A 17,454-nucleotide genomic window follows, 5' to 3' on the forward strand; every position below is an offset into this window, starting at 1 on the left:
ACAAAAAAAGCTCAATATAATGTGTGTGGACAACAATGATCTGTTGTGGCGAAATGAGGAGGAGACATTGATTTGGAGTTGCAACCCAGCGGCAAGTGTTTTAATGACCTCAAGCCATATTCCACAAGACCACAGTTTAAACTTTCAGCAGAAGCTTTATAGTGCAATTCAGCCCTCCTACATCAATTTTCATCAATCAGACCAATCGGTTGAAACATCCGGCTTTCCAAATATGGTATGTTTTTTTGGTGTGACCTACGGTCAGGGACAAAATAACCTTTGACAGAACACACAATTCATGTACAGGAAATGTGTTTACTTGACCCAAGTTTAATGACACAGTGTCATTGTCAACTTCCTAATTTCTAGTAACTATTTGTTTTAAACCCGATGTGTTCAACATAAGAAGTTACATATTACATTGTCCTTATGATTTCAAATGTAAGGTGTCCAAACTATGTTTTATGATCATTTTCTCCAACAATGCCTAAAGGAGAGTCAGTTTACAAGCTGTGTGGTCTGAAGAAAATAATGTTCTTTTTTCATTATCATTAGAAGTTTGATATTTCAGGATATCATAATTAACTTATTTTTTTTAATAACTTGGAAATGTGTTGGATTCGTATGTCCTTGTTGAAGCAGTTGGATCCCATTTCCTGGATTGTGTTGTTTTAAAAACTCAGAGGTATAGAAGATAAATCATATTGCAGGTGTTGAGAGCACATCTGAGCTAACAAAGCAAATTAGTTTTCTTGGAAAGATCATCACAAAGCTGAGGGCGATTCCAGGACTGATTATTGTTTATATTGTTTTTTTTTCTAAATCAGGCTCTTTCAAATGTGGTGTATTGGGCTGGGAATACATGAGTGTGAGAATTCTAGTGTGTAGTGTGCATTGTGTATTGTACGTGTGGAATCGGCATAATAGATTAATTATCCAACACATTTGTGAATGTATATTTTTGCATGTATTTGACAGTGTGCGTGTCTCCATATTTAGCATTTTAATATTTATGCGCACACACACTCGTGTATGTAGATATCAGCATGTAAAGGCTCAGTGGCCGCATTTTTTTGTTTAAACACGCCTGTGTGAGTATACAGGATTATCGCAGTCTCATCCCTCATTCCCCTCCTGGCCCTGACCCTTTTAAACAACACTCTATCTTTCTCTGGGAATCCCTCCATCCATCTCCATCAATCTTTCTATTTTTTTCTGCATCCATATCTCTCTCAGTCCCCCTACTACTCAGGGTGGAGGGGCAGAGAGAGATGATCCTGTCTTTTTCAACCTTCTTCTTATTCCATCAAGCATACATCTAGCCTCAAAACTCAACAATAACACATCCATCACACACACACTTACATGTACACACACTTACACACACACACGCACACACACAAACACGTGCACACACACACACACACACACACACACACACACACACACACACTCACACACACACAGCAGGACAAGCAGTGCAGAGTCATCGTGTACCACGACAGAAAAAAAAGCACATTTTATTCTAATGTAATAAGAAGCCTTTATACAATAAAAATACTTTGCTGTCTTACAGAATCTTGTGGAAATCTACTCATGTCTGGACATTTTCTCCTTAAGTGTAGATTTAACTCCCATATGGCTATCTCAGTGTCCTTCTTACTACATAGAAGAGTAGCGTCCTTGAATATCATCAATTTTGTACATGTGTAACCTGCAATATTGGAAGTGCAGAGTGTCTGAAGTTTAGTTTTTGAAAAGGTAAGCACAATATAAAAAATGCATATTGTTTTTTTTTAACAAGTGTCTGGTCACATAAACATGCAAACAAATGGTTTCATAGGTGCGGGGTAACCAGCAGGACGGATATGAGTTTACACTTGGGCAAATATTTGATAAATATACTTACTTTCACAAGGTCAAATATTTCAGTGATTTTAAAGGACCTTCCAGTCAGCTCTCATGTCTGCTGATGGACTTTTCTCATTCATTGAGTTAACTTAACTCAAATGTATAGCAAAGTCCATGGTCCATGCACAGATGAAGGCCTCAAAATGTGCCTGAAAGCTCCAGGAAAACCAACAAAGCCAGTTGTAACAAGGTCAATGTTAAATATTCAAACTAGGTTTCGATGTTGACAAAACATCCACCAAAACTCATATCTTTTTATTGATATGTGTTAATTGTACAGTTTTAATTCAGCTTGATAATATATGGGGTCAGTAATTTAGTGTTATATATTCTTATTAAATATACAGTCCACCTTCTCAGGGATGTTGCCTTGTAATCAGTGTTGGGGCGCGGTAACTTCTTCGGCAATGACATTGCCCAGCTTTTACTGGGTGTACTTATACATTTTGACAGTATTATAATTTAAAGTCTGTATGGCAGTAAATCCTTTGAGACCTCTGGTTAACAGAGCGTAGACGGGGGATAGAGGCCAACAGACAGACGTTCAGACAGACACACAGACAGACAGGTTCCCAACTTACCATGGTTATCAGAGCAGAGAGAAAAGAATGGAAGGTGATGAACCTGAGTGTGTGTGTGCGTGTGTCTGTGTGTGTGTGTGTGTGTGTGTGGAGCCGAAGGCAGACAGTCATTGTGTCCTTGTCATTCAGGGAATCTGAAAACTGAACCCTGTCTTAAGCCAGTCCTCTCCATTTCTTTGTCAGTATCTCACCTCATTGTCCAATATAAAAAGGCAAGATAGAAAAAGTGTTATCTGTGGCTAAAGTTGAAGTTGTACACATGATGAAATTCTCCCAAGAAATAATTTGGATGTTTTAGTGATGCTGGTATCTATGGCAGCCAACACAAACAGCGAGAACCCCAAAAAAAACAAAAAGAAAATTTATTTGAAATGGTTTCTCGTTAAGTAGGGCTTAAACACTTTCCAGAGATGTTTTCTGTAATGTGCTCAATATATGTAAAAAGTTTTGAAAATACATTTCGGAACCGTTATTAAAGTTAGTTTCAAGGTGCACAATTCAAAATTCATAACCTTAATCCACACGGCTCTCAACATGGTAACGACTTAGGCGTTGGCTCGCAGCGAACAGTGCTGACAGAGATAACCGTGCTGACAGAGGTAACCGTGATGACAGAGCTAACAGTGCTGACAGAGATAACCGTGCTGAGAGAGCTAACAGTGCTGACAGAGATAACCGTGCTGACAGAGATAACCGTGATGACAGAGATAACCGTGCTGAGAGAGCTAACAGTGCTGACAGAGCTAACAGTGATGACAGAGCTAACCATGCTAAGAGAGCTAACCATGCTGAGAGAGCTAACCGTGATGACAGAGCTAACCGTGCTGAGAGAGCTAACCGTGATGACAGAGCTAACAGTGCTGACAGAGCTAACAGTGCTGACAGAGCTAACAGTGCTGGCTGGAGTTAACCATGCTGACAGAACTAAAGGCTGATTTATACTCGGGTTTTACGCAAGAGACGCAAGCACACAAGACACGCCTGGCCGACCTTGCGTGGTCAAATTGGCCATTTTGCGTGCTTGCGCGCGTCACCCCAAATTTCTGACTATCCTTCAAAGCTACGCGAGCCGTATGCAGCCCAGAAGGCTGTGATTGGTCCGCTAACCACATCCTTTTTGAGTCTTGCATTTCCGTTTTTATGTCATAATACCGCTGTTTTTAAAAGCCATAGCAGAAACACAAACAATGGATCCTGTTGAAGAACGTTTGGCTGAAGAGGGCCGCAAATATGAGCATTTATAAAACCCGTCTGACAGAGTGTAAGGACACGCAGATGGAGTTTAATTCCTGGAGGGAGATGTCTGTGAACGTCGGCGTCGAGGTCGAGTCTAGACGGTCGTTGCGCCACCTACTGTTCGGGAGTATGGAAAACGCAGGGTAACTAAAAATCTAAACCAGTCCGTCAATCCGACTGCGCGGCCAGCCGCATTGTAGTTGCAGAAGTATAATTCAGCCTTAACAGGGTGTACCTGAGGCGTGAACCGAGGGTGGGTACTACGCTTCCATGGTAGGGCGGCGTTATCAGCCGTGAGCTAGGTAGCGGGGCACACTGACATGTGTAGACAAAGGAAAAGCTCAAATTACAACACACACAGATGGGAAAGTGAGTTTGTTCTCTGCTCAGGTTGACATTACTCCACTAGATCTTTAATGAGCAAGCAGTGAGAGAACTTTTCTGCTTCACCTACAAGTTCTTAGCAAGCTTGAAAGAGGTTCAACTGGCACATCCCAAAACATGTTGTTACTCTTGGAATGAAGTTCCCTTTAAACCCCCTAGGATTCTGTAAATCAGAAACACATAGCTGATGGGAAGCTTAAGGTATTAGCTGTCTCAAATCAAGGTAAAATTACACTATTTAAGATTGCACAGTTTCCCACACATATTTGTATCTCGTTGGAGACTCTTCCAGGTTGTGGATCAAAACCCAGGAATACACAGGATGCTGGCTTGATTTTCTGGCAGAAGCATGAGGCAGTAGTTAGAAACGATGTGCAGAAAGGTCCATGAAAAATATGTTTATTAAAGCAACGTGTTTGATCTTGTATTTGGGCCTGAAATAAATATATAATATAATATATAAATATTTTGATACTGAAGTCTGGTTCCAGGATTTCCTGTTTTAGCCTGATGACATGACATCATGCTATCATGTGTTGGACCCATGATAACATGTGCTCCTGCATTTGCTTTGGAGGATTTATCCAATAAGCATTAGTATAGATATGGGCCTTGATTGCTGAGAAGGATGATTAAGAGCTTTTCCTTTTGCTCACTATCAAACATTTTGACTCATCCAAAAACTGTGCCACAATAAAAAAGATGGAACTGAAAAGCTGTCGATACAACATTAACGAAAATAGCTTCACTGTCATTACAATGTTCAAGCTGTTGGACACCTAGACTTTTTATTTTAAGACATTAACAAAGGCATTAGGATTATTGTGATATACATTATGTGTGGCTTGGAGTTCTACTATAGTCTATAAGTTATGGTGGGTAACATATAAGTGACATTATGGTGGATTAATTGATGAATACAATGTGCTTACGACAACATAAACTTCATTTGACATGTACATTTTCTTTTAAGAGATCAGATCCATTACTTACTTTTGCCTACTGCTATCTAATATACTCAAAGCTGATTTTCTTTTGACAAACACAACCTGGATATTGTATGAGCTTATCCCCCACCCCCTTATGTTCTTACAGTGGGAACTCGTCTGTTATGAAAACACTGTTATGGAAATCTGGACTCCCTCAGAGGTTTTAGATTCTCAGATATTTTCTCTAAGAGGTTTGGAAGGTATGCGATTGACTGAGCTCGCATGTGATATGTTGTGAGTACTCGTATGAGAATGTGTACACATGTGTGAGAGAGACTTTGGGTGTCTCAGATGTTCTTCACAGTTCATCAGTGTTGACATCTGGCCAAACAGCTGGACTCATCTGGAAACACACACACATACAATCCACACTTTCACAAGTGCTTCTCCGCTATGTTTTCCATCTGATAGTCCCTTCCTGTCTGTCTCCGTTGTGTACAGTTGTTGTACAGTTGCTGTATATTTTTGCATCTCTGTGTTTATGTTTGTATATCAGTGGATGAGGTTGTTTAACTGTGAAAGCTTCTGACTCTAAAGCAGGACTGGGATATATGTGACGTGCCATTATACATGGAGTGCATATATTTGTCTCTGTGTGCTTGCCAGACAGGAAATGTGAACCATGTGCACAGTATGTTGAGCTTACCCATACTTTAAGTCCAACAAGTTGCTCACTCACTCTGAGACTAATGTGCTTTTTCTATGGGAACAGCACAGGCCTGCTAGACAAATATCCACTTGTGTGCTGTCTCATGGTGCATTTGTGGGGTGATGACAGATACAGTAAATCATGATCAGTTTGTTTTAAGCTCAATGATCAGTTCCTTGTATTTATTCTTTGGATAACAGGCGCTACTTGACTTGATGGCTAATAGCAGTCACACATTTTGTAGCTTGTGTCTGGATGCACCGATCCAACCTTTTCAGTCTCGATACCAAACACTGTTCTGATTCCAGTGTTTGAGTAATAAATGACTAGGATCATTCTTTTAAACACCGATTACAAGTAAGGGTAGCACGTTCCCCTCACTTGTAATCATATGGCCCCAAGAGTTGAATATGATTATCCAGGAGATGAGAATTTAAGATGTATAGCATTACTTTAATGTCTTTTCGGGGATTTTTTGTTTTTGTTTAATACCCTGACCTCTTACAAGGGCACGGGGGAGAAAAACAAAGTCATGTTTGCAAACATTATTAATGCCATTTTCCTCTCCATTTGTTTTCTCCAAGTTTACATTCGGTTCCAGCAGTGAAAAATAGCCATGGATAGGAAATACAAAAATAAATAGCTTGAGCAACATAATGAAAATGAATAATCCTTTGATGTAGTGGCATTACACTGTCCAAAGTCTGCACAGTTGAAAACTGGCCAAAAACCGTTGTGTGCTTCTTTTATCCAAAGATGAAGTGAATAAAGCTCTCGCTATCTTTGAGGGGTAAATGATGTTAACTGCATCAGACTGCACCCAAAATACACTCAGATTAACTAACGGGAACAGTATAAAACACCTGCCTCCCCCTCATGTTCCACACTAATTACTCATAACCTCAGAACAGCGACAAGCGCTCACTGGCTCACTCGAAACAAGACGACACAGAAACTGACATAATTCTAAGGATTTTAAGAAACAGTGTGCAAAGCAGAGTGTATTGGATGTTTGTAATACTGCTTTTTCTTTTTTTGTTGTTGCAATTTTGCTTTGAAGAAAGACAGTCTGACCTGTTTTAAACTCCTCTGAAGGGACTGGAACCTGTGCAACAATATTTGTGTGCATTCACATATAAAGCTTATATACATCTTTGTGAAATGCAATGTGTTTAATGGGATTGTATGGCATTTTTGTAAATATAGTTTGCATTCAATCTGACAGCCATTTCCCAAGATAACACACTTTTAATATTCTACTCCATCTGTACGTCAGTACTAATACAATCAGCTGTTTCTGTATGTAATCACCTGTGTTTTCTCTCCAGGACTGTTCCCGGCGGTGTTAAACCTGGCGTCCATGGCAGACATATCCACTAATGCTACCTGTGGTTCCACGGGTCCAGAGATGTTCTGCAAGCTGGTGGAACATGTACCAGGACAGCCTGTTAGAAACCCTCAGTGTCGAATCTGCAACCAAAGGAGTACAAAACCATTTGGTAAGAACTCATACAAGCCTTAAAGGCAAGGTGATTACACGAATGAATCATGCTAGATTAGTTAATTAGTGTCAGATTGGCCAGATGTTAACTAATCATTTTGTCGAAAAAGATAATTGCCGATTGAACTGAGAAATCAATCGCAACATGACAAGACGACAATACAAAATTCGCCTGCGATCATAATTCAAACAACCAGCTGGACAGTTGTTTATTTAGTCAATCAATGATTCAGTTAACATCATACAACCAAATAATCAGTTTTCCCGTGAAGCAGTCCATCATTAACCAGCCCGTGAGTCGACTAAGGAGTCCAGTTAGTTTTAGTCAACCAGGATGAGAGAAAGATAAGGACAGGGTGTACAGCTGCAAAAAGCGGAGGAGAGGAAGGTGAGGAGTAAAACTTGAAAAGATTGAGAGACTAAACAGGTCATTTAGAAACACTACTCTCTCCATTAATACTAAGACTTATTTATTTTGAGTGATCAGCTTAATGATTGACTTGCTCACCGGTTAAGGAAAATATACTTATTTTGTTTCTTGATGAGAGTTGTTTTATCTATCCATTCAACATGAAGCTGTGCACACGGGAGACGGTAAAACATTCTGCTGTTTAGAAGCTCCAAAGCTCAATGAGTAACATGTTGTATTTTTTTTTTGTTAAATTAAAAAACAAAGTAAAAAAGAAAAAAACTCATCCACTCAAAACAAGATTTTTTTTTTAAATGTTGAACTACTCCATTCCAATTTACTAGTAACCAATTAACTGACATATTTTTATTAGACAGGCTCCCTTCCTCTAATAGCCAGATATCTTAATTTTAGTATTTTGGATGTCCTTTATCGACTTTCTTCAGTTTGCTTGCTTAGCATCAAAGGTAAATAAGAGGAAGGAGAGAAAAGTCTTTTATCAAATGCCATATAGCGTTCTCATTTTGCTATCAACACTTGCCATGTTTTTTTTATACAGAAATGTCACACATAAGTAGCCCGGTGATTGACAGCTGCATGTCAATCTGAAATAACACATCTTTACTTATAAATACACACATGTAAACACCCAAAACAATCCTGTACACATTTTGCATAAAGTTTGTGCATACCGGCCTTTGCTCAGTGAAGAACTATAAAATATGTTCTTCTCTTGTTTCATTAATGCTATTCATTATGTGGAATGGTAATAGCTAATAGGGTCACTATTCTTTCATAGGAAAAAAAACCATCTGAAATAGAAAGGATGTCTTGTTTTATTTTTTTATTTTTTACAAGGTAGAAAAATAAATGTCCTTTTGATATCTGGCCTTGAATGATGTGAATTGATAGTTGAAATGTTAGAATTTTATTAAAAAAAACATTGAGGAGGAATGTTTTCAAGACTGAATTTTGAAAAAGAAAATGATTAAAGTGTTAATAAAACAATTGCTATGCCCCCACTGCCCCTCCCACACCCTCCTCTCTCTCTCTCTCTCTCTCTCTCTCTCTCTCTCTCTGTCTGTCTGTCTGTCTGTCTGTCTGTCTGTACAGAACAACATCCCATAGAATATGCCACAGATGGGACAAACCGTTGGTGGCAAAGTCCCTCTATCAAGAATGGAATGGTGTACCACTACGTGACGATCACTCTGGACTTAAAACAGGTAACACAGACACACAAAACAAACAACAACAAAAAAGACTCAAAACCGTAAAACCAATATTCTTTGAAAAGCTTTAAGGTTCCTGAGAACAATCTTTAGTGTTACATGTTTTAAGGTTGAAGGTGCACATTAATACCAGTCTGACTTCAATCAGTGCAGTATGAACATCACACAAATTAGCATTTTAGACTATACCCAATGAAGGAAAACACTCTCACTCTTCTCCTTGTCTGCCCAAATCTCTTTAACCTTGTGAGGCAGCTGAAGTTGTGAGATCACACGAGAATCATGAGATCACGTAAGAATAGTGTATTGCCAAATCTTTCAGTCTGTCACATCGCCCCACCGTAACACACACAAACTTGTAACACTACTCTTATTATTGTATTGAGTTCCACATGTACTTTCTAGAGGCTTACTCCAACCTTAAACTAATACTTCTGAGTTTCAAACATTCAGTCCCTGTAGCATCGACAGCTGGCTCCTTCTTCACCATGAATGACAGCTGTGGTCGGCTGGGATTTATGTCGAGAGCAAAGGGTTTTAACGGTGACTCGTCATTTGGAATCCACTGTAACTGCCATGAATCAAACCTGAACACAGCCTCCATTGTCCAGGATGAGTCAAGCTGCAAACCTTTTCCGTTTATCGAGTTTTTTTGTCTCACAGCATAAACAGCATGAATAACTTGATCGGTTCACTGAGAGATGCGCAGTACTTTGTACACTGCATTTTCATTCATGGGAATTTGGCTGGTTGATTTCAACCCAGAACCTTCTGTGAGATAATTTAATATGCAAGCTCTCTCCAAACAGGCACATTGGGATGCAGAAAAAGTGTTCTCATTTGATGCTCCAAAATTTAAATAAGCTTCATTCTTGTTTCAGGGGCGTCAAATGCAGCGTTAAAGCAGTTTGACGCTTTTGGTGCATAAAACAAGAGGTGTATTTAAAAAACTGTACGTCAGATGTTTTCAGTGCATTTGGGCCTTTAAATCCAAGTGGATTTTTACACAATGCACTTGATCTTGTCCCTTTGAAACAATAATCTGTTAGTTATTGTTCACAATCCAGATGTTGCTCCCATAACCACAGTCTTCTTAGATTACATAAACACACCAGGCTGCATGTTGTCAATCCAATGGTAATTAGAGCAATTTGTTAATCATTTAAACAATGTTTCTTTGTTTTGTCATCCAAAGAATTGAGCTACTGACTGTTATTTCAGCCGTGCTGAAATTGGTTGAACTAACCTTGCTATCAATCATTTCATAAGCATGTGTGTCACTCTTTAAATAATTGGTTTTCATTTTTGATTTGGAAGGCTTGGCAGGGATCTCAGTGATTGAGGGGCTGTGTACCAGCATGGAATGATTTAGGACATCTAGTTTAGTTTAGAAGTGCGATTAAACAGATTACAGCGCCAGAGAATAATTATATGGATGTCTTGAGAATAAAACTAATGAGGGTGAGACTTTAGTTCAGGAGAAGCCCTCAGTTCATTAAGAAAAGCCTTTGAAAAATTGCTTTTAAGGTTAAAACAGATTAATTTTAGCATATACAAAATCTAATACCGCAGACAAAAATGCTGTAATTAAAACAAAAGCCAAAAGTAACACAAATTAGCAATAACTCAATAACTACTTTGACAGCTCATGCTTAAGCAGAATGTGCAATTCACAATGGTGTCAACTAAAGTACAATTTTATGATCTCAAACTCAAAACTTTTTTCTCAACAAACTACAAAATACTATCATCTTCAAACTCTCACATTCTAAGACAATTAAAATAGCAAAACATTTGAAACATGTAAGTTAAGTTTGCAAAGGACAGAAAACTCACTACTCAATAGCACATTTCACAAAGAGCTGTTTCCCTCAGAATCAATTCAATGTGGGACTATTAACACCTCTTTCTTACACCGGTTTCTTTCAAATGTTAACCTTTCTACACTATATTAGGAACTTAAACACATTCAGAACAGACAGTTCGTTGTCAGTGCAACGTGTTAGGGTAAACAAAACATGGCCTCAAATTACAATACAAAAACTAAGCTTTGAATCCTGTCTTTGGGATTGGAATACTAATGTACCAACTTAAAAAAAAGTGAGGTGAGGTTTATTTTATTTTTTTTGCCAACCATCACATCTGTAGAATAATAATTATATCTCTGGACAGAAAGTGGAGGAGCGCCATCTTGACATGTTAATGACTTCAGGCCCATCAATCACACCTTTCACCACTGTGGTGTGGCTGCAGAATATATATATACACGCCCAATTGGTCTCACAAACAAACCCACACACACACCCAGACACACACCTGTCACCAGAGTGAAATGGCCGATGAATGCATCTGCCTGGTTACGCAGCTCCACTCTCTCACTCACTCACTTCTGACCTTCATATTAGTGTGTGTAGCAGGAGACTGACACGTACACACACCTCCAGACACACGGTTCTTGCTCTCGTCCACAGTCAAACTTGCATAGCAAAGTGTAGAACAATTAATGGGAACAAATAGTAAAAAGCTCACAGCTGGATAAGGAGTATGGCAAAAAAAATATCTTGTTCCATTTGCCATGAGCAGGTTTCTCTAAAAGCTTTTTAATACCAGCGTGCCTTTTCCTCAATGACCACCTGCTGAGCCATCTCAGCTCTAACAATCCTCTTATATGATGGGCGTGTGACATGTTCACAGCCATGTATAATATATATGTAGACCTTTCCATAATTACTTTGACAACTCATACAGTATATATATATATATATATATATATATATATATATATATATATATATATATATATATATATATATATGTATATATATATATATATATATATGTATATATATATATATATGTATATATATATATATATATATATATATATATATATATATATATATAGCTTTATTGAGTGATGACGAGGCTGCACCGGGGCACAACGTGAACACACACAGGGCCAAACATGTTTTTTTGTGGGTTTTTTTCCATAGAAATAATGGAAATATTGTTTTTAATAAATTCTTGATCTATTCTCAAATGTTTGGCCCTTTCATCATGTAGCTCTCTTTTTGTTACTTCAGTCAATTTTACATTGATCAAAGTAACAGTAGATCGACCTCTCGTCTCAATTGCAGTGATGGACCGTATCTTCGAAGCCATTGTGTCTTGTGCGTGTATGTGTTTGTGTGAACATGTGCATTCTTCAGTGGTTGTTTTGTGTGTGTTTTATGTGTGTGTGAGTGTGTGTGTATAAATAAATATGTGTGAGTCTCGATCAGCCCAAAGGAAAGCTTTTTACCCTCCAGTGCGCTGAATTTCCCCTGCGACCTCAGCCATCTCACTCAGAAAATGACAGTGGCCTTGCACGTTTGTGTGTGTGTGTGTGTGTGTGTGTGTGTGTGTGTGTGTGCGCGCGTGTGTGTGTGTGTGTGTGTGTGTGTGTGTGTGTGTGTCGCCTGTGACGTCACCACCCTCATTTCCTCTCTTGTTATTGTTGAGCTTCTCTGGATGGAAAGACTAAATAATGAGAAAGAGTGGGAGCTGAGGTCCATGTGTACTGGTGTGTGTGTATGTGTGTGCGTGTGTGAGTGACAGAGAAAAAGATAATTGAATTCTGTATATGTTCTTTATTATTTTTAGATTACTTCTTATAAAATTGGCATCTGACTTGAAAATCAAAGGCTTCTGCAGAAACCTGTTGAAAGCCATTTCATGAGAGCTTGGTTACTAAATTCTAAAGATTTCGTTTACAGTTTTTTTAAATTTCAAATAATCCCTTAAAAATGTAAATTATTGGGCTGTTACACTTTCAGTTATTCCATATTAAACAAAAGTTCCCTAGCTGTGTGCTACCAATGTGTGAAGCCTTGAGTTACCTCAGGCCTCGGCATTAGTTTGCATATAAATTAGGAAATTACAAGTTAATCTATTAAAACTACTTCACCATGAGGGGTTAACTTTGCCTCGCATGGCAGCAATCTGTTGTCAGCTTCAGAGGTTAAATTGCAGTTATTATGGAAATGCAGCAGCCAGTTTTATTGATGGACAGTTTGTTCGCCGTGGTCAAATCATGCACCGGCTCTGCTCTCTGGGGGCGGGAGGAGAACCTGGCAGAGTGATTGGGGCCTGAAAGAGGCTGTCAGTCAAAGTTCCGTCACTATCAACAGCTCTTAAATACCTCAACATACAAGTGGCGCAACGTTTCCACAAGCCCATGAATGGTAGTTTTTGGGGTCCCTGTTTCGGTTCAGCTTGTTTTGTACATTCAGAAGGACAAATGTAAAACAAAAATATAAATTATATATTTATATATTATATAAAGCCATAACACTTATTTTATACATGGAATGCTAAGAGTACAAACTACACAAAGCGCATTGTTAGAGCTAACAGTGTTTATCGAGGCTGTCAATGTCATCAGCGTAAACAACATCCACATGAGAGGGGTGCAAAGCAGCTGCCATGAGGTGCCGTGAGCTTCTGTGAGGTGCCATGAGCTTCTGTGAGGTGCCATGAGCTGCATGAGTTCGTCATGAGCTGCATGAGCTAGCCATGAGCTAGCCAGTGGGCCACGCACATGCTCACATGCACTAACCTGCAGTTTAAGCATGCACGACCAGCCACGCTAAGTAAACAAAGCAAAGATAAGCTCGGATAACAACACACAAAGAGGGAAATCAACGTAATTTTCTGTCCAGATTGACATTACTTCACTATATCTTCCCACAGCAAATAGTTGTTTGCTGATATATTAATACTCACAATGTTGTGTATGCGTGTCAACAGAGATAAATGACCCTATAATTACCAGCTCTTTAGGGAGACCACAAAAAAATCGGGAAAAGTAATTGGAGTTCACATGTTCTGTTAAAGATTAAGATTTTAGTTTTTTTGTTGTTGCCTTGACTGAACTGTAACTGCTTACACCATTAGTCCCAACCTTTCCAACATTAACTACGTTACAGTGAGTTTTACATGCCACAAAACACAATTAAAAAGCTACTTTCAGCCACACGGTTGGACATGAACAAACAGACCGATAAATAGACCTATGACAGTACTCTACTATTAATTTACATGTATTAGAATATCCAGATCACTGAATATTGCTGCTTTAGACCTCAGCTCTCATCACAGTCCAATTCACCACAGTCAAGAGTCAGTGTCCTGCTCAAGGACACCTTAATAAGGCAGATGCTTGAGCCTGGAGTCCCCCGGTTCTCAAAATCAGTCGTTATGAGGACTCAGTGAACCTTAACCCATAAATAGTTATAGCTTTAAAGCGTATTTTTATGCTTGGATGAAAATGGAATACATCTTATGATAGACATTTTGTTTGCTAAATATTTTCCCATTGTAAACTGCTAGAGGAAACTTTAATAAAGTCTTGCTTTTCTTTCTTTAAACTTTAGAAATATAATCAGGAATATGAGACGAATATGGTCAGAGCTTTTAATGGCAGAAAAAAACAACCTTTATTCATAACAGAGAGAAGGTAAATGAAACATCTGCTGTATCCAATGAAACTTTGTTGGTCTATGTTTGACAGTAGCTCGTGCCAAAGCAAGAATGTGGGAGAGATTGCAGCATCTGGTGTTTTGTGCGGACTACAGCCTATTTAAAATGCTTTAGGCTAAATTACGACCAAGTCTGTGAACGAGCGTGTTTGTGTGTGCATTTGTTTTATTTGTGTGTGTAACTGTGTTTTTGGCAGTTCAGACAGAGAGGCTGACTTAAAGAGAATAGATCTCGATTGGCTGTTACAGACCTGGACATTTCTCAGATTTATCCAGAGGCCGTTGTCTATACATGCAGCACTCTCCCCTCTTTAATGTGAAAAACATAATAATTTGTCTGTTTTTTTAATATTTAATGAACTTTTTTTTTTTTTTACTGCAATTTTGGTAAGAATGCATTTTATTCAAATATGTTTCCTTCAGAGCTGTCAAGAGACTGTCATTCAGAAATACTGCAGCATCTCCTAAAATTGTTTTTAGTGGCAGCTCAGTGGGGAAAAAAAGCAAAGCGATCTTTCGACGAGATGACTGTGTGAATCTCTCCTGCTTGTTTGCCTGCTCTATGCTTGGCAGTCGGGGATGCGGGATGATTCACACGAGTTAGAACTGGGCCAAAAGCTACTTTATTAGTCCAGAGAGATATTAACACATTTCCTCCTGAAGCGACAGTACATTTTAATGGCGTATTCACCTGCGTTTTGGGTCATTGTTTTCAATTGTTTCCGTCTCATTCTGATCTTGTTTCACTTTTTTTCCGATGTCTTTTGTTTTGTTTTTTTTGTGCACAAACTCTGTTCTAATTAGCTGCAGTGCTAACTGGAATTGGGGTTTGATGCCAGTTTAGCTGGCCAGATACATTTTAACACGTTGCCATGTGAATGGCCTGTAAACACCAGCTGTTCAGTAAAACCACTGTCACTGTGTGTCCAAACAAAATGGATTCTTCACAGTCCATTTGATTGTGGGCAACCCAACCACACTGGACACGGGGCTCAAATAGACTGATTGAGCATTAAAATAAACATTTTAAGTGCTCATTTGGCTGCTATGCTCAAATCTGTGCAAAAAGTAATTCCCTGGCATATCATGACTATTTCCTGTTAAGATAGCTCAAATAAAATGCTTGAGAACTTTTTGGAAATTAATATTCATTTGTTTGGTTGAAAGTTTTCAATTCACTGGTGAAATGTAAAAATAGTAGAGACTTGTCATATCAAGAGATAAACACCATTTTGTCGCCTTTAATTTTAACATGACACGTCTATAATGTGCAAAATATAAATTATTATTAGTGCCAAAAAAATAACAATACATATAAGAAACATAGATAGATAGATAATTACTTTATTGATCCCCGAAGGGAAATTCTTCAGTTCGTCACAGATTGTTTCGCTCTTTAAAAGCCTTCAGTTGGACCTCACAGTCTTTAAGCCGGAGCATGCAGGTAAACCAGTACTCAAAAGAGAGAAATTATTTTTTGTTCCTCTTTGGTTGCATGCATTTTTTCTTCCTCTATATAGACGGAGAAATTCTTTGTTTATAAACCAAACAAATTATTACATTTCACTAGCTATTGACAGAAAGTAGTAAAGTCATTGTTGCATCACAAGCTAATACATATTTCCTATTTTTCAATACCATTTCTCACAAGAAGCTATCTGTCTGATTTCTAAGTGATAGTGTGTAAGGTACATTTATCGGTTCAGCGTCCTTGTGGTCCTGCAAGCTCAGTTGTCAATGAAAGACATGTACGACACACTTCGAGGCTTGAACGCTGATTAAAATTTCAATAATAATAACAAAATATGAATAATTAATAAAAAAAATCACATTGGCATAATTGTTTTTCCCAAAAGGAAAAACTAATTCTGATTCCAGTTGGACTTGAAATTCAATCCGTCCTCTAAGCAGGATAAGTGGACGACCACAATATTTCTGTGCTATTGTGCAAATTCAGTTTTAGAGATTTCCCATTTCTTATCATTTTTTTTAGTTGGGTATGGATCACCGGTGAGATTAAATTCCATGTGCTTCATTCTAACCTGCATTAACTAGTTCTCAAATGTAACCTGATGAAACTCGCAGACACTCTGTGAGTTTGAGCTTTTAGTTCAAGCTCGAATTTCCCAAACAAGGAAGCAGTAAAAAAAATAGAAGATGAGTCAGAAAACTCTTTTTAAGAAATGTAATTACATACCAAACTCTGATAATATGGTCTGTTCAAGAGTTATGGTGTGAACTCATCGTAAACATACCTAACAGACATTAAATGTCACTGATGCAAGACACACATTTATTAACGAGCTCTGTGATTTCTTGCAGGACAGTTATTGATGTGTTCATTTGTTGATGCAGTGTCAAGCCTGAGAGGCAAAAGAAATCTCTCATCTGATCCCATCTGATCAAAACATAGAATATGACACTGCAAACCTACACACGCACACACACACACACACACACACACACACACACACACACACACACACACACACACACACACACACACACACACATTGCATTAGTTAGCTCTGTTCATCTATGTTTAGCTGCTGGAGCTGCCTAGCTGTCCCAAAGCTGTCACCATATTACAAGATACTGCTGAGAGCTCTCTTACACACACACACACACACACACACACACACACACACACACACACACACACACACACTCACACACACGCACACACACACACACGCACACACACCATCCGACCTTGGTGGGAATACAAGTAACATTGACTCTTTGTAGGGGGTTTGAATGACTGCTATAAGGTTACCCAGAAATACACTTTCTCTCTCACACGCACACACATACACACACTTGGGAGCTTTCTCCCTATTCTAATTGCTGCAATGTGACACTGCTTCCCACATCACGAGAAGAAAAAGAGATATACTCTGAGAGATGGGGTGAAAGACAGGGTGAAAGACAGGGTGGAGGAGAGAGACAGGGAGGCAACATTTTGACCCACATCCGTCTGTCCGCCTGTCTGTCTGTCTGTCTGTCTGTCTGTCTGTCTGTCTGTCTGCCTGCCTGCCTGCCT

General features: G+C 38.7%; 1 protein-coding gene across 2 annotated transcripts in view; it reads left to right on the forward strand.

Moving 5' to 3' along the window:
* The window catches only part of lama2 (laminin, alpha 2), a 165,875-nt gene that overhangs the window by 23,690 nt on the left and 124,731 nt on the right, over window positions 1-17,454 (forward strand). For both annotated transcript variants that reach the window (XM_068577698.1, XM_068577700.1), the window contains exons 2-3: window positions 7,079-7,249; window positions 8,774-8,886. In XM_068577698.1, the coding sequence (XP_068433799.1) occupies window positions 7,079-7,249; window positions 8,774-8,886 (284 nt within the window). The remainder of the gene's footprint in view (window positions 1-7,078; window positions 7,250-8,773; window positions 8,887-17,454) is intronic.

The sequence above is a fragment of the Clinocottus analis genome, unplaced genomic scaffold, assembly GCF_023055335.1.
Source record: "Clinocottus analis isolate CAN_PGR_092001 unplaced genomic scaffold, fCliAna1.0.p SCAF_15, whole genome shotgun sequence".
Taxonomy (NCBI): Eukaryota; Metazoa; Chordata; class Actinopteri; order Perciformes; family Cottidae; genus Clinocottus; species Clinocottus analis.